Genomic DNA, 25,458 nt, shown 5'->3' on the forward strand with positions numbered 1-25,458 from the left:
GCCAACATTTACTCCTGCTGTACGTGTTGCAAGATTCTCTAGGATCAGGTAATTTTTTTGATCCAGCACCAGCAGAAAGAGTTGCCTCTTTCTTACAAGGAGAACCAGAGGAGGTGGTTGTGGGCTATCACTGACACATAATGGCTTCTACAGAAGAAACCAAACCGTTTCAGATTTTCCAGTTGCAAAAGAGATGCTTGGGTTCCACATGAGGGAAAACTTGAGAAGTACCATATGGAAAAGTTCAGTAAGCCCAACAGCTTGCCATTTTGCAAAGCATAAAGACTTAAAGATACTTAGCAAAATCATCACCCACAGGTATAAGACAGGAAAAAATCACAGATGGGTAATTACAGATCTGAACGTGAGAATTAGACAAAATCATGAATGGTTGTCAAGTGAAATGGCCAGGCTACACCTGCCTCAGAAACTTCTTAAGGTAACAAGAGGCAAAATGCATCAGGTTTAACTATTTTATCTAATCCATCTTAGCTATTCACATCTTCAACTATCCAAGTCTTAATATATATTTAAAGAATAAATCCATAAATTATTAAATTCATAGATCTTCAGGTATCCAAGTCTTAATGTATATTTTAAATTCATGTATTATTAAATTCACAGATTAACAAGTTTACCTTTGTCTGACTCAACCGTTCTCAGAAGCTGAATGTAGAATTTACTGTTAGATCCACAAGAGGCAGAAATAAATTTTGTTCTCTTATGGACACATGCTTAAACATCAATATTTCTGGATCTCAGTAACTCACAAAGTACACCCTGTACACTACAGGGAAAGGAGAGGTACAAGAGAGTCTCTTACCCTGCAAGGTAAAGCAGACCTAAGCAGACCTACTTCTAAACAAACTCTTAAACCAATTCAGAACTGCAGAAAACAAGCCAGTGTTTTTTACACACATTTTAGTAACTTGACCCACATTCCTATAAATATAAAAAGTAATTTATTACAAATAATAAATTCTCTTCATAAATACAATCATTACTGTGTACACAATCCCCTCCAATACACACATTGTGGCATTTAAAATCAGTGGCATTTATATAAAACACTATATTAGTTTTTAATTGAATCATTCTACACCCACATACATTATTTTGCAGCGTTAAAAAGCTATGAATAATTTGGTTATTTTCAAAGGACAGAGCGGTATTTACAAGCAAACATGATCCAAACAGCACACGCAGATTCAGGATATGTAAACACTCGTACACGAACTGCAAGTCGCACTTGGTCTCCCCTACAACAGATTATTTCTTCACAGAAAGGAGACCTATATGACAAAAAGAAACGCAGGAGTAACAGACAATCCTAAGATATTGTTAAAACTTTTAATTATTAAGTGCAATTTTTTAAAGTGTGACTAGCATTTAAGTAACAATGAATATAAAGAGTCTGTCATTACAAATAATATCATTCTATAGTGCAAGGTCTGTTGCCTCGGAGGAAACTGACACAACCGCTGATCATTTTTAACAACTGCAGAGAAATTATATTAACTCTTTGCTCTTCAATTTAATACACAAGAAGTTTATCACCACTGAATCACCAATGTAACCTAAAAGCTCTGTACCCCATGACCCATTACACATTCCACACCACTCTTCCTCCAGTTCTAACCGAAGGAAATTAATTTTCTTTAACATTCATTATTAAAAAAATGAGTTGCAATTAGCAACTAGGAATTACTATTTAGTTTTAACATATACCTATAATTTTACACTTAGACTTACCGAAGACACGTGGCAAATGCTCTTCTGGCATTTCTGTGCACAAAATGGATGGGAAACCCTTTGAAGGTGTGACCATCAGGAACCGCTCTCCTTATGGCATCCTGAAACTCTTCATTTCCTGCAGAAACACCCGTTGTGCGTTCGAGCTCATAGGCTGCTAATGCTGGTGACAACAGATAGGAGAGCTGGTCGTCCCAAACAGTAGAAAAGCCAAGATCCTGGGAGGCAAGTCACAGAACGATGACAACTGTGCAGAAGGTACATCAGGATATGCCTAAACTAACAGATTCAAATAAATCCCAGAATCTTTATATTGGTAGTTAATGGCAGTGAACTCACGAAGCAACGAGATTTGTGTATTGACTCACACACCAACTGGGTGAAGCAAACACCATCGCCAGAATCAAGTGACACCACGAGTATGAAACATTTATCAAGGAATGAAGTTAAACTATGAGACTAAAACATAAGGCCAGCAGAGTTGAAACCAGGTGTTTCAGCTACAGTATCTCTGCATGAAATGTAAGAAGATACATATAAATATACAGCAAAAACATGGAAAAGATCAACTAAGATTCACCTGACATTTTTTTAAATGTCTCATGGAAAAGCCTTTCTGAAAAAATGATACACAACAGCTCCCTGAAACACACAGGCACCTTCTTTCTACCATCCATCTTCCCACCACATACAGGCACCTTCCTCGCAGCATCCCAAAGGCAAAGTAGAAAAATCTACCATGCATGTATTCAACGCTGCATGAGACTCATACTCTGAGAATTACTTTGCCACCCTAAAGGTTGAGCACCACGTGGGGAGATAAAACAGAAACAATCAAAAAACTTCATTAGAACCAGCCATAAGCTAACAGGGACTTAGAATAACATTGCCTTCATGTCCAGCACAGGAAGTATAATTTCTGGTACATTATTCCTTCTAAAAATCCTGGTAAAAGACGTAACTAACTTCTCAAAATATCTCTGACTTTGTAAAGCAGTCAGAGTAAGGTCACGAAAGCTGAAAGCCTGCTTTTATCTAGGAACCAGAAACATTTGCGCTGGATTGGCAAAGCCCACTAACAACCAGCTTCCATCATCCTAGTGCTTTTAAAGATGCTTCATGGGTGGTCTGCAGGTGCCAGTAAGCTGAAGATCACAGACCTAGAGAATGAGGGGCAAAGGCAGGGTGGGGAGAGAAGCCCACACATGAGGCTACACTGCAAATAATAGTAAGTATGATGCCTAAACCAGCTCATTACAGTCTTCCCAAACATTTTTTTCAGTTGTTTCACTTTTCCCTTATCACATTTCTGCAAAAACTCATGGAAAACATGCAAAGATATAAGTATGTGAACTAACAAATGGCTATCCAAAACAAGTGCACAATTAACATATGAACCTCTATTACCCTGACAGATCACTGCCAATCTTTCTCACCTTTCTGTGTTCAGAGACCAGTATCCTCAGCTGCACTTCTATCTCGTTGCTTGTTACAGCAGCATCTATTGTAGAAGCACACAGGGGAGGAAAAGGGGGAACTGAAGACGTTGCTCCAGGAGGACATACAGATTTTATTGCTTCTCCACTCATGGGTTTCCATTTAGATTCATCATGCAGGTCAAACACACACACCTCCACGGCATCAGAGGGCTGACAATTTCCAAAGAACTTCTGATGGTTGAAGATACAACCTATTGTGCGATACGGATGCAGCGGCTTGGGTTGTTCAGCTAGGGGAGGGTCATCAGGGTTGATAGGTCTGTGGAGATACCTAGTCAAAAAGATTCAATTTCTTATTAATACAACTTATTTCAAGGCAAGGTAAAAATATTTAGATGGGACAGATATAGCCATTTTTCCTTTAAAAATACAAGCCAAGTTTGTAATCAATTTTTCCTCCCAAAATGGCATTCGTCTGTTCACAGAAATGTATTTGCACAAGCTTTGGAGGCACGACATAGAATCAAATAATACATTGTTTTTAGTCTTTGAATATAGAAAAATAAGCTGCTTAATCAAGTAGTTAAATTTTGCAACTATAAGAACATGCCCATACAGTTTCCCTGCTATTCATTACGTCTGGAGAAATACACCTGGAAATGCTAATCACAGGATCCACACAAACAGTGACTAAACAGAATTGCTTGTTTTGAACACTGGAAATAACATGTTTCACATGCTTTAGCACACCAAACAGCTGCACGTGCCCTTCTCAAATGACTCAAGCCAAGAGAAAATCTCGGAAAACTTAAGAGAGATTTCTACAGGGGGAAAAATAGTAATGCAACATTGATTTCACTGATGAAAGCAAGCAAAAAATATGGGTTCCTAAACAACCATGTCAGATTTCATGTCCTTTACAAATGATGGCAGCGATAACATCGATGGCAATCAGCTGCTCTAAGACACAGAACAGTTACCATACAGTATTAAAGACACTACTATATTACAAAATGATGAAATACCTCCCATCACACTGAATCAGTTATTTTCCAAGCAAAAACAGTAGACAGAAAAAAGATTCAAAGACAAACATCACCTGGATTATACAACAGGGTATGAAGATTTAAGAAAAAAAAAATCTACACAAACCTCAATATACATTGTTCTGTTTTCTTATATTCTTTCTACTCACCTATGTCCTGTTAAGCTCTCCCAAAAAGTAATTGTTTCATCAGATCCACAAGTCATTACCCAAGTATGGGGGACTCCTTTTGCTTTTGTTCCAACACACACAAAGGCTTCCAGTCCAAACCCAAGAAGAAGACTGCACAGAAGGTTAGCATGGTCTTCACAGTCACCCTAGACAGTAAATATTAGTAAGTATTATTAATTATAATAAAACCTTAAAGAAAGGAAATAGTGCTATTTCTCAAACCACCACTTAACAAGTCATGTTACTCTCCTAATTACCTAAAGCATGTATCAAAAGTTAGGATTTTACCATTTAAACTAGACAAGTTTTACCTTTCTGTAACAGAAAAAATGAGTTTAAAATGCATGTTCTAATGATAGACTGTTGATATTCTCTGTTCAAGTATTGTGTACGATTAACACTGGGAAACATTTCTTATGATTATACAGATACCTCCAAGTAACCCAAAGCCAGAATCTATTGACCCGCAACAACAAAAGCAATGTTATAATTAAATGTAAAAATATGTATAAGGCAAACACCTGAGGCAAGACTAGAAATTATGCAGTATTTTCATACAACTAGAAAATTTTTCATTTAATAAAATGTAATTCTACTGGTATTTCACTTACTTGAATGTGCTGTCAAAGTTCAGAAACTAGACAAAGATAAAACAAGGTCCCCCATAGATCTAACTGTAAAACAGCTGGGAATCATGTGCAGCTGTTTTTTCCTTTAGTCAGAAAAACATCTATCTCATAAACACATTACTTCCACTGATAATTCACAGAAAACAATTTCCAAATGCAATCTCTAACATCCTTTGTCTCTTGAGTTCTTTACAAATGTTAGCTGTAAAGTAAGAACAAAAATTGCTTAAACAATGAAGGCTTCATAACACAAAGTACAGCATTCAGAAGCAGAACAGTAAGGCTCTTTAGTCAAATAACTATTCAGAATGTTGAAAATGTAAAATTCAGTGTTCTTGGATGTATCAAGACAACATAATCCTGCCCTACCACAGCAGAAAGGGGAAATATGCAGAAAAGTAGATTTAAAGAAGTCTGTAGTGAACCTGTGTTATTTTAATAATACTATACCACTTTCCACAAGAAAAACTGTGATCCAGCTGGTGTCTCAGGAGCTCAGTTCAGTTATTTTCCATACTGCTCTCCACTTCTGCCTGGAAGGAACACCTTTCTCTGTGCCTCCAAACACAGCAGTCCTCAAAGGCCCTACTGTCACCTCCATCTGAAACCCAGTGGGTAGCCAGAGCTGCCTTTATACAGCACCTATGCATCATCTGATATTCAGAGACAAGAGCCAGTGTCTGTTCTGGGTGGTCTTGGAAGCAGCTCTGAAATCTGGGATACAGCTCCTGCTGCCCTGAACACATCTTTTAAATGCAAACACACCGGTGATGTTATTTTTGAAGGCAGAAGTATCTCCATGACAATGAAAAGCACTGACCACTCCAAAGAGGCATCAGAAGTGACCACTGATACTTCTGCTCAGTAAAACAGAAGAGCTATAAACCAAAAACAGTTACAATTTGTTTTGCTTATTATAATCATGATACAAATATAAGACCACCAAGAACTGGGCTGAAACTTCTAAGTGAAAATTCCTATCTTGCAAAAACGGAACATAAAAACTGTCAGTATATTTCAGCCCATTTATTAAAAAAAAAAACAAAACAAAACAACAAAACAATACAAAAACAAAAAAGAAAAATCAAAACCAAAAAAAATCCCCCACCAAAACAGCAAAAGAGACAAGAGACTAAAGAGAATTTTCCTACTCTTCCTGGCTCAGTCCACAATTTTAACTCGTGTCCTGCACAGTAGCAGGGATTCATTGGATGATAATATGTGTTCTTGGAAACGCAACGGAAGGAAAGCCAATCCAGCGTCAAAGAGATGCATTGATAAATGGATCCCAACTACAGCACTAAAGCAAGTCTGCTCCAAAGCCTTCCTGTCTACTGTTCAGAGCCTGTTTCTCTTTAAAGACACCTCAACCAGGACCGTACCAGGACCTTCCAAAGCCGCTTTTAACGCAGGTATCTGCAGCCCGTTTTAAACTCCCTCGCCCAGAGCGGGGCCGTGCCCGCAGTGCCGCACACGGGGGGCAGTCACGCACCTTGTTCCTGCACAGGAAGGCCAGGAGGGTGCACCACTGCTCCTGCTTGCCGCCGCCGCCGATCACCGGCGCTCTCTCGTGGCCCAGGACGCTGACGAAGCGAGCCGCCTGCCGGGCCGTGTCCAGCAGCCGCCCCGCCCGCAGAGGTCTCACGTAGGAGCACACCGGCCGGTTCACCCCGTTTTCATCCTGAACGCGTCAATAACGGGGTTATTTGCCAGCCGCGCAAGGGTCGCAAAACGAGCATCTCGGCTTAGACTTTTCCCCTCGGGGATGTATCCTCCCTGGAATGAGTATCGCTCAAAAACGGTAAGACACGAAACCACCCCCAGAACTGGGACACGAGACCACTGAGACAACTCCTTTAGAGACAGCACAGATTTCGGTCTGGCTCTGTCACCCACAGGGCGTTCTGCACTGAACGTTTGAACACCAGCAACGGCACAGGCTGCAGTTAATTTTCTCAAATGGGTGAGGACCTGTTCACGCTCTACCCACTATCAATTTCCACATCAAGTATAAAAACAAGCCAGAACAAATCTCACACACCAAATTCCACAACGACCCCCCAAAAACCTTCCCCCAAAAGTATTAAACGTTCAGCAACTGACTCTAGAGTTTAAAAGATGTCGATTTGCTCCCGAATTTGAAAACTCTACCTCTTTTCATATCAGCAAGCAATAAAACTCACTCAAAACAAAGTAACTAGATGTATTAAGCATCTAGGTCTAGTAACTAGATCTAAATTAAGCAGTAATACTAAGAATTCCTAAGTTCTTGTAAAAAATAAGATGACTTTAAAAAAGGTCTGTTTTAGTACATGCTGCAGGCAAATACTCTGATTATCATCTATTAAAACTGTTTCAAGAAGCATAGAGGTCTTCTGTTCCTCACTGGGCTAAATTGGTACTTTTATGCTCATATATTTTTAAAAGGGATCAAAGCCTTTCGAATCTCTGCAGCTTCAGGAAATTATGGTCTCATATTTTTACTGTAGTCACATATTGCCCCCGTTAAGGTTCTGTCATGCTTTTCCAGCAAGCTTGTGGGGAAAAAAAAGCAGCATTATTTGAGGCTGACTGAAATCCTGTTGAAATCAATTTCACAGCTCAAAAGTAATTTAAAAAAACCCCAAAGGCAGGATTTATTTTTTAATGTTGTCTCATATATATAATGCTGTTTCTGCATTACTCATCTGAAACTTGATGGTAACTAAATTATCAAACTAATCTACTAAACCCAGAAAGTTTTACTAAGATTTCCTATGGCCCGTGGGAGACACAAGATAAGCTCTATATAGGTACTAACCTAGCAGTGGCCTAGTTCCTATCCTGTTTAATTATAGACTTGTTTCTCTTTATGCCTTGCCCTGAACCCCTTAAGCCTTTGTATTGGGTCTATTTGGAAGGCAGTTTGTTTCTTCACAGCAGCCCTCAGAGTACTGTGGTTTAGGTTTGTGACCAAAACAGGGCTGTGAACGCAGCAGTGTTTTAGCTGCTGCTGAGCAGGGCTTCTACAGGAACACGGCCGCCTCTGCTTCTCATTCTGCCACCACACAGTTGCAGGTTCAGGGGGGACAAAAAGCTGGAAGGGGACACAGCCAGGGCAGCTGACCTGATCTCACCGATTTTCCATGCCATACAGGGTCATGCCCAGCAATAAAAACAGTGAGGATGGGGAACAGACTTTTTCTAAACTTGCCCCTGCTTAGAGACTATCGGGGTATCTGTTTGCCCTGGGAAGGGGCGAGTGACTGTCTTTGCATCACTGTTCTTCCTTCCGTCCTTCCTTCCTTCCTTCCTTCCTTCCTTCCTTCCTTCCTTCCTTCCTTCCTTCCTTCCTTCCTTCCTTCCATCCATCCATCCATCCATCCATCCTTCTCTCCTTCCATTAAACCATCTTTATCTCAACCCATGAACTTTTCCTTGCTTTTGCCCTTTTTATTCTTGTCCCCATCCCACTGATGTGGAGTGAGAGAATGATGGGGTGGGGACTCAGCTGCTGGCTCGGGTTTGGAAGTTCACATCACTCCTGCACACTCAGGGCACAGCCAGAAGGAAGCTGTTGCCTCACCAAAGAGGAGGCACAGATCGCTTCAGGACACTGTTTTGAGGTAAGAAGTTACTGTGGTAGGAAAATCGCTACATGCAGGGTAAATTCATGGCATGAAAAACGCAAGGATCATACCATTCCTTTTACTGAGGAACAGTTACTGAGGAGCAACTGAAACAGAATTGATCAGACTCCAGTAATTATGACTGCAGTTGTTGTGTGACATAAACCAGAGAGATTGCATTGCAGACCACACAGAGTTCAGTAGATCTAGAAAGTTCTATTAGGTCTAGAAAGTCCATTTTTTTTGTAACTGTTCTGTCTGATACAAAACTTACCTGAAATAGTTTGTACAGATCACCTAAGTCTCTGCCATTTGTGAGTATTCAAGACTAAGCAAGCTTTTTCACTTGGTACATCAGAAGTAGTCAGAGCAACCCTCCTGTCTGCATCCTATTAAGCTTCAATAGACAAACAGAAGTTCAGTCCTTACAAATTTAATTTTTTTGCATGATACACCACATTTAGCCCTGACCTGAACAGAACCACATCATAAATCTATACAGATTCCATGTACACATAAAATTCAAAATAAAATCAAAAGATAACTTAAAGAAAGGATTGGTCTGTTTGTAAAATCTACAAACCTGTGCAAAGATCTTCACCAGCCTTGAGTTGTGGGTAGGCCTGATCTGCAGGTATTCTCTCCACCACTGCTTGGCATACACAAGAAATAAACGTTCTTTTTCTGCTGTTTTCTGACGTTCCAAAGTGAACTGTAGGTTGGAAAAACAAAACCAATCCTACACATACTAATTCCAAACAGGAGAAAAAACCAGCCATAATCAGTAAGTACATTAACACCACAATCTGGCATATGTAAAATAAAGCTTAACATTTTAAGTGTGTCATGCAAATCCATAGTATTGTTAAATGGAAATCCAATTAAGAAAAACTTCACATTGTAGTTCCTGTTTGTAGGTTCATACATTAGCTTGACTGAAGCACTGTTCATTTTAAGTAATGCATTTCTGCACAGAAGGGTTGCTTAGATTTTCATGTGCAGGAGAATATCTGCATGCACCTTCAGGCCAATATTTACTGGCTTTTCCAAGCAGAACAGCTAACCTGAAATTACCGTTTCACATGGGGAAGAGCAAGAAAACACATATACTACCTGAAGAAAATTAGATATATTGCATCTTTCTTTTTATTTCAGAGGTTTTGATACAAGTAACTAGGAAAACCTATGACAGTAGTATTTTGAGTAATGTTCAGTATAGACTAAGTAGCTTAAAAAAGGTAATTACATTTAAATTTAATAGAAAAAAAAAAAAAAAAAAGAAGTGTTATATATTCAAACATCCTACAAGCCCTCAATATTGACAAGTCTATATTGAGTTTCCCCTCCACCAACAAAAGCGTAAGTTAGCCCTCACAGAAATTACTTACTTGAGTTCTAATTATTTCTGAAGAAAGTGTCTTACTAAGCTGTGGATACATTTCCAGTCTGATGTTTAAAACACCAACAGAAACCTTTGATTCAGTACCTTTGAAACAAAATAAATTTTCATCAGTTCTCTCATATTTGATTTGCTTAGATTATTTCAGCCTGGTAGGGGAAAACCATTAAAATATGTATGTTATCCTTATATAGCCACAAAAAGGAAATGAGCTTCTTTAAACACAGGCAAAGTAAGAATTTTTATTTAAATTTCAAACTCGAATGAGGCTGTAAAAAAGCATAATATAATGAAAAAAAGCACAGGTGTCTACATCCAAGACAATTATCCAAGCCCCTATTTGCAGCCAGTACTGGGACATATGAGATAAATGGTATTCTAGAAATGTCTAGAATAGGCATCTAAAATCAAGTCAATCACACACTGTAAATGTGCCTATTCCTCCTGATTACACAAGTAGCTGAAATTTAAATAGGTAGAAATAAGTGAAGTTCATCTTCCTCCAGGACACAGTTCATTATGAAGGATCCTGGCTGTCATATAAAGAGATTAATCAACTTAAAAAGCTCCCCAAAACAACAAACGAACGAACAATCCCCCTCAACTTAATATTGTTGCCTAATGCTGAAATTTTTACACAATGTTAATTACATCAACAACAATAAGCATTACAAAACAGATTACAGATGGGTCCATAAGCAATACAAGCAATGGAAGCCTCACATAATAGTTTATCTGTTTATCTGAGATGGCAGCATCCTTTGATATTCTTGATGCATTTTGTACAATGACAGGATTTTGAAGAGGAGAAAAAGCACTGGATTTATTGGATGGATCCTTTATTGCTTGGAAAAAAGCTAATGAGAATTAAATTTAACTTGCTCCATCACCCCTCCGAGAATTACACTCAACTTATTTGCTATGCATTTCCAAGTCATTATAGAAAATTAAAATCAGAATGGCCTGGGTTGGATGGGTTCTTAGAGATCACCTCGTTCCAAGCCCCCTGCCATGGGCAGGGACTCCTTCCACAAAATCATGCTGCTCAGAGTCCCATCCAACCTGGCCTTGAACACTTCTCAGGATGAGGCATCCACAGCCTATCTGGGCAACCTGTTCCAGTGCCTCAGCACCCTCACAGGAAAGAATTTCTCCCTAATACCTAATCAAAATCTACTCTGATTCAGTTTGAATCCATCCCCCCTTGTCCTGTCATTACCTGCTCTCATAAAAAGTCTTGTTGGAAATCATGAGAGACCTAGTCTTTATTCACTAAATCAAATCCTAAAAACTTGGGTTGGAACTCCTGAGAAGAGGACTGGGGACAAGTGATACACAAAAATACACACATGTACTAACTGCTAAGCACCTAAACCAAGCTGTTCAGAAAACACGCTTCCAGCTACTGGGATAAATGGGAGCAGAGCAGAGATCCCTTTCTCCAGCAATTGTTTGTTTGCTATGAAAGGGACACAGGCTGGATTTCACTCCCCAGTGCACTGGTCAGATACATTCCTGGAGATGAACAACTGGATTTTTGTTTGGTTGGTTTGATTCTGATAACCAGATATTGCAGGTAATCAATAGTGGGAATTCCCAGACATGAGGACCGTTTTTACATGGGATCTGGAATACTCATTTCTAGCTTGAAAAATCTGACCATTAAGTATGCTAGGCATTTTCTAAGGATACTTTACAGTTACTTCTGAATTGAAGGAAAAAATGAACCAGATCAAAAAGACTGCTTTAAGCTTGTAAGCAAGCTCAGTACCCAGTATTTTAAGTTATCATAACATGCTTATTTTTTATCCATACCTACACCCAGCAGTTCCACAGCAACATTTGTTATGCCGTTCTCTGCAGCCAAGACAGACCTCCACTCCAAGAAATAGGATGCTACCAGTGTGGTCTCACCAAATGTGTCTGTTTTGATCAGAACCATATGCACTGGGTCACATATAGATAGCATAGTGGTTGCATCCACCATCTTACTTCCGTCACCTGCCATTATTAAACCAAAATAAAATAGCAAGAATATTATCATCCCAAGTCCTTCTCAGAATTTTAAAACAGTATGCAACAAAATGCAAAGTTTGTAATAAATATAAAGAAAGATCTTGAAGTCTAAGCAATGATCCCATTTCTAAAACCATACTCATTTTAGGACAGAGCTACAGAGAGATTACAGAGAAGATAAAATGATTTTTGTAGTGGAGTACTGCAATGCAACTAGTTCAGATACACAAAAAAATAAAACTGAATTAACATTTAAGAATGGATAAAGTTGGCGAATTTCAAATTATTTTAGAGTGAAAAAAGAAGGAAAAGAGCAAGAGCAGAAAAAGATCTACGGGTGGCATAACCCAAAACAGTAATCAGTTTCCTCAGGAAAACATGACAAAAAACCAGGAAAGAAATCCACTAAATAATATCAAACATATTTCACAATAACTCTTAGGTGAGAAAAAAATCCCAACAGCATCAGCTTTAAACCCACAATATTCCTTACCTAGGCTATCCTTGTGTACTTCAAGTAGAAAACCATCCTGAAAATCTGGTTCACAGGCACAGGGTACAGGTTTGGAACGGAAGCGCTGGTTTCGAAAATGTAAACACAGAGTGAAGGTAGAGCAGATCTGGCCAGGCAGAGGCTCTGGTTCCTGAAGATGTTCCAGAAAAGCTTTTCCACCCAAAACCTGAAGGTAAAGATACCTCCGTGTTGGGTCAATGTTAGCTGTAAAGCGTAGCAATAAAAATGAAGAGACTACAAACAGATCTTAGAAAGCTTAATTTGTTAAATATCAGCTAACTTCTTTGAAACATGTGCTTAGAAGTAATTTTAAAATATATGGAAGTTATTTTAGTGTAAAGTAAATGAAATAATAATAATAAATCATATTTAATGCAACACTGATTGCTGCTGCTGCTTACTTGAGTTTACTCCCTGTGGATAAGCAGAGGAAACATCCACCTTTATGCCAGTTCATACTGGATTACTAATTCAGAGCACAAAAATCATAGAATTCAAATTTCTTTCAAAACTATGATCCAAACATTTAAATAAACAAGAAACATACTTTTTTTCAAAACTGGTGGGTCTTTCTCAACAAAATGTGTTGATGGTTTGGGAGCTGAAGTCCTCTCCGTTTCATTCACATCCTGGAATTACAATTAAAACTTTTTAAGGAGTCAAGGGATGCAGCAGTGCTCTTACCACAGTCTTCTAAAAATTAAAGAATCCTCCATTTCATCTGAATACCATTCCTTAGGTATGCTCCCTTCTAAAACTGAACAAATAATTTCAGTGCAGCATTACCACCAAACAATCTCAGCATATGCATTAATTTTCTGTACTCCTATAATGTCTCAAATCAGTAATGTCCTTACAAACCTCCAGAAGCAGCATCGTTTCACTTTGTCAAAACACCACGACAGTAAGAGGAACAAGCAGAAATACTTCCCCTCTTCAAAAGCTACTTACAGTAACAAATTTAAGCTCCTTCATAACATCGTCAACGATTCCCCGCTGTCTTAGGGCTTTTATCATATCTTCCGTGGACAACTGCTGATGCTCAGGTGCCAGCTCTTCTCGTATAGTCTCAGCAAGAACTTCTCGTATCCTGCCATGGACATCCATCTGCAAGATAATTCACTATGTGTCACAAACACCAGCTCTCAGTATGGGAGCAGAGGCAACTCACCAGTCAAGACTGTAAGGCTAAGGGTGTTTTCCTAGAAATACAGAAATAACTACACCAAAATCCTGATCCTTTCAGAAGTAATCAAATGAACCACTATGTTACAAAAGCACCTCTCCCAGTAAAAAAAAAAAATTACAAGCATGCAAAATCAAGGCATTTTCAGTGCTCTTTGACAGCAACCCATCCTGAACTTCCCTCCATACAAAAAGGTCTGCAAATCCATCAATTACAAAATGGTAACTGTTCTAATTTCTCATCTCCCTCAAAATTCAAGGTTAATATTCTACCGATTTATTTTTTAGGGGAAAAAATGGTTTTATATAGGTAAGGCACAAAAGTAGTAGATCTCCCTTGCAAGCTTTCCCTATTCTCAAAGGGAATTCTGAGAATGTCCGCCCATCATCTGAGCTGTGAAAGCAGATGGATTTTTAGAGCCGACTCTCACACTGGAAGGATGTTAAGGACACAGCCACCGGGACCTGAAATAGAATCACAGAATGCTCTTGTTGGAAAACACCTTAAAGATCGTCTCATTCCCAAGCCCCTGCCATGGGCAGGGACACCTTCCACCAGACCCGGTCACTCAGAACCCCATCCAGCCTGGCCTTGAACACTTCCAGGGATGGGGCGTCCACAACTTCTCCGGGCAACCTGTTCCAGTCCCTCAGCACCCATCACAGCGAAAAATTCTTCCTAATATCCCATCTAAACCTGCTCTCTTTCAATTTGAATCCATCTTCCCTTGTCCTGTCACTACACGCTCTGGTAAAAGGTCTGTCTCCTTCTTCCTTACAGGCTCCCTTCAGGAAGCCCCACTGGAAGGTTGCTATGAAGTCTCCACCGAGCCTTCTCTTCCCCAGGCTGCACAATCCCAGTTCTCTCTGAGTTTCCACGAAGCAGAGGGGCTCCTTTCCCTCTAATCATCTCGCTGGCCTCCCCTGGACTCGCTCCAAGAACCCCGCTCTCCTGTGTGACAGGTAGGAAGATTCACCACTGCACTAACAAGCGATATAGGAGTTACAGCCTCCTTACTTATCAGTTCAAGACCCTCGCTCGAAAAGCGACAAGCAAAGGACAAAGCGGCGCCTGGAAGCCACCTGCAGCGACCGAAAGTTGTGAAAACAAAGCGGGGCGCCGGAGCGGGCGCGCTGCCACCGCCTCAGCGCTGACACCCGGGGTGACACTCCGAGCCGGCACGGGGGCCGGCACAGCCCCCTGAGGGCCAGGGGAAGTCTCTCCGGCGCCGGGCCGGGGCGCCAGTCCCACCTTGAGCAGCTGCTGGTGGATGATCTGCTTCAGCTCCGAGGCTTTCTCCGGCGGCAGCGACATGGCGGAGCCGGCGGCGAACGAGCCCCAACCGCCTCGCAGAGAGCGCGGGCAGCGCCGCCACCGCCCCCTGGCGGCCGCACGTGGCTGCGGCGTCCGCGCCCTGCTTCCTTCCTTCCCTCCCTTCTTCTTTCCTTCCTTCCTTCCTTTCTTCGCTGCCTGCTTCCCTTCTCCCTTCCCGGCCGGCATGTTCATTCCATGCGACCGCGGCGGGGACACCGCCGCCCCCGACTTTAAAGGCTTCACTCTGCTCATGGTGAGTCAGGCTCCTGCTTCCCTTTCCCCGCCCTCGGTGGGTTTGAGGGGTCCCTGCCCCCGGTCCCTGTGCTGGGGGCTCCGCTCCGCTCCTGTGGGACGGGGCACGGGGGGTCTGGTGTCTCTCCGTGCCCTGCCCGAGGGTGGTCCCTGGGTGCTTGGCCGCGGGATAAGCGGAGAACGCGCGGGGCCGGCGGTGTGTGTGGAATCTGTGGGGTGTTCTGCCAAGGAGAAGAGAGTTTGGAGGGTTCTGTCTGCAGCAGAGCTTAGCGCGGTGTTCTCCGTTTCTGTCAACTTATCCCTCCTCAGAACCCCGGGTTTGCCCCTGTCAAGACGATCCGTGCCGAGCTGCAACAGCTAGATTTTATTTTTGAGCAATAGCTATATGCTATTTCATAACTATAGCCATATGCTGTTGCTCTAAAAATTAATGCGTCCTATGTGCTTTTACTGTATTTGCAGCGCCCGCGGGTTGCCACTGCTATAAAAGCTTGGGATTTTTTTTTTTCTTCATTTAGATGCGATATATAAATGTTTCCAATGTAAAAACAAATGAAGTCCTGCTACATCCGATTTAAATCTCGGATTAGGATTGTTTTAGGAAGTGTTTTTATCGCCTTCACGCGCGGTGTGACATCAATGTCGGGTCATGTGCCCGAGGTGACGATGTCGGTGTGGGACGAGAGCTCCCGCGCCGGCAGCGGAGGGACGAACGCCGTCATTTCTCCCCTGTTTGGCTGGGTTAGCTGAGCTGCAGGGAGCCCCATCGCTGCCCGGGCAGCGCCGCACGGCCCGGGATGACTGTGCAGGCTGCGCGGGAAGTCATTCCCGGTCAGCTGACCCGCACCAGGAAGCGCTTCGCTGCCGAGCTCCTGGCGAGGGCCGGCGGAGAGCTGGCCACCGGCCGGGGCCTGGGGACGCACGGCGCTGCCGCGGCCTCCCTCGCCTTCTGCCAGCCTCAGATCCCGTGTCTTTCCGCAGTGGGCAGCAACAGCAATTCTTAGGTTTGATTATAAATTAGAGGAAAGCAACCGAACGTTTTATTGTTGTCTTCCTGTAATGGTTTCTTTGGAAGGACACAGACTCCTGGCTTTCTCTTTCCGTGCCGTCAAATTAGATCAGTATAATAGGTCAGTGTCTGCCCCGATTGATGATAACCCGCAGCAGTTCCTATGAAATTAATTTAAAGGCATGAAATGAAAAACAACCTACTCTCGTCTATGGGTCAGTCTGAGATTTAGAGGTTTAATATGTAATACCAGCGCTGCCTTTGGGCAACCCTCATGTGAGGTTTGCCAGTCTCACATCAGTTGCTTGAGAGGCTTTCACCTACTCTCAATCCAAAAATGTGGGGAAGGAGGTAAGTTTCCAAGCTGTCCTCTCAGTTTACAATGAGACAGGAGTATTCACAGAAGTGGCCAGGATGTTTTTTGTCAGACAGGGACCAAACCCTGTATTTACCAATTCTCTTGGTAGGAAATAGTCACCTTTGCCAGAGGATGAGCAGCCGCTTTTAGAAATCACGTTTGACCAGATTTTAAGGGATTTAGGCTGTCACTATTTGAAGAGCACCTTCTGCCGTCCATAAAGCACGCTTTAATTTGGTTCATTGTTCCTTCAGCCAGCAGTGTCCGTGGGAAATGTCGGTCAGTTGGCAATAGATCTGGTGATTTCCACACTTGACATGACTAAAGTTGGTTACTTCTACACCGATTGCCTGGTGCCAATGGTTGGAAATAACCCATATGCAACAGCAGAGGAAAACTCAACGGAGCTGAGTATAAATGCTGAAGGTGGGTATTGAGTGCTGAAGGTATTTGCAGGGGGCATAAGATGCAAGAATGTCACTTTTTTTTGTTGTTGCTGTTAAATTTTGCTGATGTGCTTGAATTAAGGTCAGTAATAACAGCTGCAGAAACCTACAGATAGGAACATATTCACACTTCACAGAGGAAACTGTTCCTGTTGTTATTTTGGAAAACCAATTTGACATTTGGAACCAGTAAGAAATGTTGCATTTGAGCTATATTGCAGTGCAGCCAAACCTCTCTGCTGTGTTAATCCAAAGCAGTATCAAGTGTGCACATACTTAAAATAAATTATTAGAATACAAGTTGAGTTTCTGATTTAAAAGGATGCTCTTCTTCCTTCCTACATACCTTTGCTTTTTTCCCTGTGTAATGTTTCTCCCACTCCTCCCACTAAAAATTCTTAGTTTCTTTGCCTACATTGATCATTGTATTTTATTTTTTACCCTCTTAAATCCCAGAAATCCCAGAATAACCTGTCAGTCTTTGCAAAGATGCATACATTATGTAAATCATTACAGGAGGCAAATTTTCATATATCTTTCATAATTCAATCCTTAAATTTAGTACAACTGAAACTAAGTTTTATGAAAATACAGTGCACAGAAATTTGTGTTTTTATCACAGTGGATGTTATCAGGCTTTCCCGTATTAATTGATAGCTGAAAGGTTTATTATTCTGAAGTTTGTAAATGGGGTCATTCTTGATATATGTAAACCCAGATCTCTTTCTCAGTTTCTGCCTGACAAGACTTAATGATTTCTTCTTGTAGTGTACTCCTTACCTTCGAAGAAACTTGTAGTTCTGCAGATCAGGTCACCTTTTATAAAGGTATGTATGTTCATTGATTGTCGTTACTTCACTATTTGGTTTGAATAGTTCTGCTGACAAATATTAAGTGGTCTGGTTAAATTATTTTTCTACTTCATGCTGTAACACCTTCTTAAGTTGGTACAGTTCTACTGATTTCTGCATTCATTGAGGGCTGAGGTTTTGATTTTGTTTTTCCAAGCCCCACAACAGCTGCCTGTGTTGGTAGATTTTAGTGTAAATATCTTCTTAGTTATTGGGAGTCAAGAAAATACAAAATGGTCTGGGTTTTGTCTGGGTTTGGGTTTTTTTTTTTCCTTTACATTTATTAGGTTTTTTTATGTTCTTTGTAATAGCTTTATTCTTTCTGTGTGTGTCATGTCATGCCAATTTAGTTATTTCATAGTATTCTATATAAACTGTTCGTTAATGAGGCAAAAATGAGGAATTTAACTGGACATTGACTGGACAGTGGCTGTAATTTAAGCAGAATGCCATGACAGAAAAAAATCATGGTGCAGTATTTTAGCAGTTCAAAGTGTGGAAAAATACTGTGTGATCCTGCCACCCCATCTTGCGCTAAAGCTTTTTCCTTTGGTATTAACAGCACATAAAACAGGTGGTACTGTTATTGTTGACATGGGCTTAATGATAATTCTTATAATTCTACATGGAGTTTGGCTTAAGTAAAGAACCAGGCCAGTTCTCTGCTTTCAGGTAATATATCTGGGGCTGAAGACTAAGTGGATGTGAAGAATAATTAATATCACTGCTACACATTGTGTATAACACCTAGTATTATTAAGGACACATTAAGTGCTTTGCTTTCTTTTCTGTGTGTCTGCATAAAGAACAAGTACAGGCCGTTCTGTGAAACCCTGCTTTCTTGGGTGAAGAGCAGCAAATGTGCCAGGGTTGTCCTTCTGTCCAGCAGCCATGCATACCAGCGTGATGATGAGCAGCTTCTGGGGTACGTTTGTGTCCTTAAAAGACCTAATTGATGTTCCTGGGTGGTTTTGACTGACATGTTTCCCTCTACTTCCATGTACTGACTACTTTTGGCAGGGTGCCTTTGCTTGCGTGCGTACATAGGTCATAAAATGCTTGGTACGCTGTTAAAACATGATGTTACACAGGATTAGTCTCTGAATTTTCTGGGTTATCACTCTCCAAAGTACTGATCAAATGAAAAGCTGCAAGCAAATTGCACTTGACATGCACTGCCAGGCACCAGAGCCTCGGTTTTAATTTCTTGTGGCTGCAAGCAATGTCAGGGATTAACTGCTGACATACAGGTCACAGGTTAGATTTTTAATAGTCGATTGCAGTATTGGTTCATTTCTGACCTCTTCATCATCGTTCTGCATTCGGAAGGGGTTTTTTGATACAGTAAGTTGTCATTCTCTTTTTTTTCCATAGGAAGTTACCAGTTATTATTTGTTGGGAGGCAACTGCAATGTTGCAACTGCAATGTTTTTTTTACTAGATGTTACCCATCCAAAAACCAGGCATGTGTTGCTGATTGAGGGCATCATAATTGGTGATTACAATGAATTTTAATAATGAAATAATGATTATAATAATGAAAACCAAATAAAATCAGTGTTTCTGCAGATAAAAACAGTATTTCTGCAGTTGTTATCCTCAGGCTCCATAAATGTATAGGGCCTCAAAGGAGGTTTACATCGATGCATGTCCCAGATACAGTGGTAGATCCATACAATTGCAGAATGGCCAGCTAATATGGAATGAAATGAGAGGGACTGATGGTTATTTGATGAGGTCTCAGTCATAAGTTGTGGTGATTTAAACCCTCCCAGCTCCCTCAGCACCACAGAACAACTCCCTTATAGCAGATTTTCTAAAAAGTGAGAATAGTGCATTCAGAAAATACCTTTAACTTGACTAAAGTCTGAATATATTAGTAGTGTGACTTCAGTAAAAATAATGTATCACAGTGAAGTCCAAGTTTACCCTAGCAGATTTTTAATTAATCACCTCCTATCTGAAGGAAGGAAAAGTACATTTTATTTGTAAATTTTTTTAACACCTATAAGCAGTTCCCCTATTTATGTGCTTACGTATTTGGCACTTGCCAGTTATCTGAGCCCCTAAAAAGGCATCTAAGTTCTGTTTGTGGCAGAAAGTGGAGTAGTTTGTACAGTTTTGAGGCCACAGACTTACTTTCTACCTTAGATCTGAAGAGGGAGAGAGTATCAGAGCAATTCTTCCCCACAGGTGTGAGGTCCTCAGTGCTTGCACCTCCTGTCTGCCGCAAGTCGTAAGTGGGGTAGTGTCCTTCCTTGACAGACTGAATGCATCTTGACTTGTTTGCAGGACACCACTGCGCTACCTGCTCACACCTGATCTGGAGAAAGCAGTTGGAGGCCGCATGAAGGAGCTAAACTGGAAAGAAATGGAAAAAGTAGCAGCTTACCCTGGAATAAGTAATACAGACAAAGTTCTGCATATACCTGGAGGTGGCATCACAAAACTGTTGTTTACTGAGAGGTGAGTTGCCTAAAGATAAGCACAGAAAGAGATCAGAAGTCTTGTTTTTGATACTTGGGTAAATTTATCTTATAAACTGCTATGTTATAGGAAAAGTCCATCTTTTTATAGAACAGGGCTTTATAGAAATAGAATTTCTTTCAGGTCAGGCCCATAATTAGGAGGAAGAGAAGCATGGAGTCCTGGATCATAAAGTTAAAGTAAGATAAAAATATAAGGGAATAGGCTAAAGGAAAAGAATAAAGTCTTTACAGTTACGATCAATCTGGTATCTGATATTATCCAAACCACAATTTGTAAATCGTAGAATTCCTGTACCTGTGCTGCTTTAAGTGAAACTGTTTTCCTGAGGCAAATGGTTCCAACCTCAGTTACACAAAAAACCCCAAAAACCCACAGACAATTCTGAACGCTATGAATGAGTTAAGATTTCAGAGCCAGCAAAAAAATTAGATGTGGGGGTTTTGTTAAAAGGTGCATGCATCAGAAACTGTGCTGAAAGCTGAGCTTTTAAATTTTAGAAACTAATATTCATTTATAGCACAACTGTGTGATTCTGCAAAAGATGTGTTGTGTCCGGTGGAAAATTGACTTTTATTTTTTAATTCTTACTTTTGACACCTGAGCACACTGTTGCATTCTAGAGCAGCAAAGTTACTAACGCCACACTTAACCTTTATACTGATTTCAGTATGGAAACAATATATAATTGCAAAAGAAAAGACCTGCCAGGACTTAAGGTAAAAAATTTTAAAATAACCATCTTAATATCTACATTTAAAAATGAGAATATTCTGAGTGAAGTAGTGATATGCAGCCTGCAAAACTGCTGGTTTAAAATACACAGAAAGATAGGGAGTGGTTGTATCCAAGGATGTGTATAGGCACCTCACCAGCACAAAAATGCAAACAAAGTATGTAAAAGGCCTGAATACTCTTGAAAGATGTAGGATTCCTGCCTTGCAAAGTAAAGATGAAATTCAAGACTAAGCAAAAGAGCATGAAATGTGAAAATGTGATCAAGGAAATCTGGAGAGGAAAAACATATGTATATCCATACATTTTTTCTTTTTTGTTTTTGGTTTTCACAAGATACATGCATATTGTTGCTGCTCTTAATACATAAATATAATTGTTGTGGAGCTAAAATCAAAATGTAAATGCATGCTTATTTTTGTTGCAGCTGTTCAGAGGGAATCCAAATGGCAGTTCTTCTGAAATTTTGCTCAGAAGGAGACAACATCCCTGATGCATTTGTTCTTATTAACTATCTTAATGAATGGCTCCAGCTAATTAAAACTGAAGTAAGTACTGCTTGATCTAAAGTTCTTGCTTTCATATTTTATATCCATTATTTTCATTTTTCTTCAGTCCAGATGGGTTCATTTTGGCTCTTGGTCATCAAGAATATGCCAAATAAAATATACGTTTGTATTAAAATCTCACTGGGAGTTTCCCCACCTGAAAAAACAAATCTGAACACCAGTTCTTTTGTTTGACAGGTGTGGGCAAAAATTGTGTGAAGGTTTGATTGAGTTCTCTCTTCCAGTATCCTTCTCTAAAGGAAAAATTTGTGACACTGACACTTGTACCGCTGCCCATTATTTTAATACACATGCCAGTTCCATCATTGCTACTTAAAACTTAATTCTTCTGGGTTTGTTGCAGAGCAACAATTCCACAGATCCTTCTTCGCAGTGGAAGATACCGAGCTCTTGGCGCTTACTTTTTGGTAATGGTCTCCCACCTGCCCTGTTCTGATCAGCTCTGAACTCGCTGTGAGTCACATGTGCGGTCACAGACGTCCCTTGAGGTGATGATTACACGGTAATTGCCAAGGAGCAGCAGCTTGCTTTGGTGTCTGCATAAATGCTTTATTTAAGAAAAATTCCTTTTGTGTATGTGGATAGCTGAAGAAATCAAGGTAACTTTCACAGACTCACCAAAGAAATACGTTTTGTACAGTTGTTTATTGAGTAACTTTGGTTGGAAGTTTTTTCTAATAAAATATTTTTTAAGAAACTTTTTTCCGTGGTTGTGTTACTGCTATGGACAAGCTTAAATTGCTCCTTTTTAATGCAGCTGAGAACTGAGAGTGATGTGTAGGCATGGATTTTTCTGGAAGATAAAACCCTCCACTTCCACATCAACTGCGGATCCTAACTTTTTTTCCCAAGACTTCCTGATGAGGTAAGTGAAGGTCAGAAGTGATCTGGTTTTGCCTTCTTTTCCCAATGCTGTTGTGGTAGCTTCAGCTGGGGAGACTGCAAGCAGTGTAAGAGCCTATTCTCTGTCTGCAGAGTCATAGAACTGTGTGGGTTGGAAGGGATCCTGAAAATCCCCTAGTTCCGACCCCACTGCTGTAGGCAGGGACACCCTTCACTAGACCAGGTTGCTCACAGCCCCAGCCAGCCTTAAATACTTCCAGAGATATGGCATCTACAACTTTCCTGGGACACTTGAGCTTCTGCCTCACCACTCTCACAGTAAAAAAATTCTTCCTAACACCCAACCTAAACCTGCTCTCAGTTTGAAGCCATTTCCCTTTATCCTTTCACTACATGCCCTTGTAAAAAGACCCTCTCCAGCTCTCTTGCAGGATCCCTCTGGGAACTGGGAAGCCACAATTAGGTTACCTGAGCCTTCTCTTTTCCAGGCTTCCATTCCATTTCCAGAAGCTGCTAAGATGGTGAAAGTAAAGCTTTCTAGGTCAGTGAGCCGCCTTAGACTAATAACAGAGTGTTCTGAAATAAAAAGGAATCAGGGAACCTTGCCTGCTATCAGGCAGTCTGGTATCTGTATTTTACAGGCTTAGTCTGAGACAGCAGTTGTGTGATGGACAGCTCATGTATTCAATGTTTCTCATTGACCTGCTGCACTATAGTATTTAGCTATGTGTTCAGTTTTGGCCTTTTGGAAGGGTTTGGTTACATCAGCTGATTTAAAAACAACTTTAAATCATGGATACAAGATGGTCAGTTCTAGAGTTGAAAAGTGAGAATTAACCAAAATATATTTTTAGGAGCGCCCACAGGTATCCAGACTGGTAAGGTGGCAAATCAAAATGCAAGTGCAGTCTGGGAATGCAGAAAAAGGCCATGCGTAGCACAAGGCAAGTCTGATAAGCCTAAAGCTAGCTGGAAAAATAACCATATTCAAATTGAGCCAAGTGACTACTGTATATAGAGCAGGAGAGCATATTAAGTCTTGAGGGACTAAAGGACCAGACAGAAGCTTAGAAAAGGATGTTATTTGCTTCACAGTATTTTTCTTAAGGTGAGCTGTGGATGTTCACTACCTCCTCAAGAGGCACAGCCGAGCGAAGCCTCAAGAACGGAAAAGGAGAACACTGGGAGTACTTTCTGAAAGAGAAAATCCTCGGGGTTTTCCGTTCCCTGTGAAGAAGGTAGAGGGCAGTCAGATCCTTGTGAGAGGAACAAGGACAGCTTCTCTAAGGCCCCGGGCGGCACTGCTCTTGGCCCCAAGCCACTCCTGCCTCCAGTGCCTGGGACAGACAAGTGTGGCCCTGCACACACCAAAACCTTCCTGCAGGACAAAGCTGAGCCTTTTCCTCTGCTGTTTAGGTGACTAGCAGAAATAAAAACACCTCTGCAACACTGCCCTTGAGCATGGAGAGAAAAAATGGCAGTCCATAAATCACTGCTTCTTCATTTGGAAAAAAATGCCTTTCACAAGTCTGATCATTTTAACCCCATTTCTTTAAAGGCTACAAGGACACACCCACTTGATCCTTTCCTCTTCCTTCACCTTTTTAAATAAACTTTCCCAACAGCAGTCAAGAATTGGTGCCTATATAGAAATAACCAAACAAGTATACAGGTCAGAAGGGGCAAGACTTCTAATGTCACAAGACAGCACTCAACAAAACCCAACAAAGCCCTGGTTTTGGGACTACTCTATCTTGATCTCCGTTGCTGATTTCTCAGGCTGGCTGAAATCAACTTTATTCCAGCATCTCAGTAGCTGAAAACCATTTAAAAACTAAAAAAAGCATTTTTATTAGGATACTCAGCTGTCTACGTCCCACAAGATAAACTAGTTGCATGTGATAGCAGGTGAAATAATAAGGCACATGCATATTTCCAGTAGTCATGCACTGCATGCTTACAATGCCGAGAGGGGGAAAATAATGAAAACCTGAACCACAGCTAAAGGTAAAAGGCATGAACAGCTGAAAGCCTTATCCAAAGATGTCCCAAGTGGTATAAACAGGCCCTGTTCCTGTAATCAACAATAGCAGGGTTTATTGCAGTGCTTTTGGCAGGGCTTGATCTCTTGCTATAAACACTCCTGGTTTCACAGCTGCACCAACTTGAAGATGAAAACTGAATCAAGTTGCAATGTTGTTTTCTCCTCCAGCACAGGCTCAGAACAATGGTAATCTTGTAAAGAAAAAAAAAAAAGATTTGGACAAACCAGACTGGCAATTTAGACTATTTCAGGATAGTGTCAAGTGTGTCTTTAGCTCAAGTAATAGCAATAAGTACTCCCCTGCTTCAGCTTGTCCTTCAAGTTCAGCACAACTCTGAATATGACTGCTTTCATGAATGTGGCTCGAGAGCTCTGATAAGATTTCAGCCTGCTGCCTTTTTTAGCAAAAATTGCCTGAGTTGGCCTAGATTTCCTCCCCGCTTCCACACTTCACTTTTCAGTAAATATATGACTTGTACAAAAACCTGTTATAAAAATATGTAAAGTGCAAATTCCATGTAAAACCCCACTACATGCCAGTTTAGACAGTCATAGTAAATATACAGCTTTGTGAGTTAAGGTTTATCTGAAACCATCAGAGAACAAGTGAAGAATTGAGATCAGCTCTGTTACAGAAGGCACAGGGCTGGAAACCCTGCTGACCTCGTTGGAAGAACTCCTTTAAGCAGCACTCTGGCTTACCCAATCCCAATCCATCCTGACTGTGTCAAGGAGAACACTGACAGAAGGTGGGAGACGTAAAGAAAAATACTGTACATAGAACACACAGC

General features: G+C 40.9%; 2 protein-coding genes across 3 annotated transcripts; one reads left to right on the forward strand and one right to left on the reverse strand.

The window, feature by feature from the left end:
* Positions 1-1,008: 1,008 nt before the first annotated feature.
* On the reverse strand, positions 1,009-15,151 carry CEP76 (centrosomal protein 76). Its single transcript, XM_040067666.2, has 12 exons — positions 15,011-15,151; positions 13,525-13,680; positions 13,121-13,202; positions 12,553-12,777; positions 11,859-12,044; positions 10,033-10,130; positions 9,228-9,356; positions 6,529-6,717; positions 4,387-4,553; positions 3,189-3,522; positions 1,753-1,970; positions 1,009-1,292 (listed from the first exon to the last, which is right to left on the reverse strand). The coding sequence occupies exons 1-12, from the start codon at positions 15,071-15,073 to the stop codon at positions 1,154-1,156; spliced, it is 1,986 nt and encodes a 661-aa protein (XP_039923600.1). The 5' UTR covers positions 15,074-15,151; the 3' UTR covers positions 1,009-1,153.
* A 15-nt stretch (positions 15,152-15,166) lies between these two features.
* On the forward strand, positions 15,167-22,477 carry PSMG2 (proteasome assembly chaperone 2). 2 transcript variants are annotated; one of them, XM_040067679.2, is made up of 7 exons: positions 15,167-15,326; positions 16,947-17,118; positions 17,907-17,965; positions 18,796-18,914; positions 20,282-20,455; positions 21,639-21,759; positions 22,124-22,477. In XM_040067679.2, the coding sequence occupies exons 1-7, from the start codon at positions 15,258-15,260 to the stop codon at positions 22,214-22,216; spliced, it is 807 nt and encodes a 268-aa protein (XP_039923613.1). In that variant the 5' UTR covers positions 15,167-15,257; the 3' UTR covers positions 22,217-22,477. The 2 variants fall into 2 exon arrangements, with proteins under 2 accessions (XP_039923613.1, XP_039923622.1); XM_040067688.2 differs by lacking the exon at positions 15,167-15,326 and adding an exon at positions 16,233-16,455.
* The last annotated feature ends 2,981 nt before the right edge of the window (positions 22,478-25,458 follow it).

The sequence above is a fragment of the Hirundo rustica genome, chromosome 1 (genome assembly GCF_015227805.2).
Source record: "Hirundo rustica isolate bHirRus1 chromosome 1, bHirRus1.pri.v3, whole genome shotgun sequence".
Lineage (NCBI taxonomy): Eukaryota > Metazoa > Chordata > Aves > Passeriformes > Hirundinidae > Hirundo > Hirundo rustica.

Excerpts from the sequence above, each read along its gene's own strand:
- CEP76 (XM_040067666.2), bottom strand. The coding sequence starts at position 15,073 with ATGTCGCTGCCGCCGGAGAAAGCCTCGGAGCTGAAGCAGATCATCCAC. Across the intron at positions 13,681-15,010 it reads TCCACCAGCAGCTGCTCAAG|ATGGATGTCCATGGCAGGAT; the intron begins GTGGGACTGGCG and ends ATTATCTTGCAG. Across the intron at positions 4,554-6,528 it reads CCTTCCTGTGCAGGAACAAG|GGTGACTGTGAAGACCATGC; the intron begins GTGCGTGACTGC and ends TTTACTGTCTAG.
- PSMG2 (XM_040067679.2), top strand. The coding sequence starts at position 15,258 with ATGTTCATTCCATGCGACCGCGGCGGGGACACCGCCGCCCCCGACTTT. Across the intron at positions 15,327-16,946 it reads AAGGCTTCACTCTGCTCATG|CCAGCAGTGTCCGTGGGAAA; the intron begins GTGAGTCAGGCT and ends TTGTTCCTTCAG. Across the intron at positions 20,456-21,638 it reads AAACTGTTGTTTACTGAGAG|CTGTTCAGAGGGAATCCAAA; the intron begins GTGAGTTGCCTA and ends TTTTTGTTGCAG.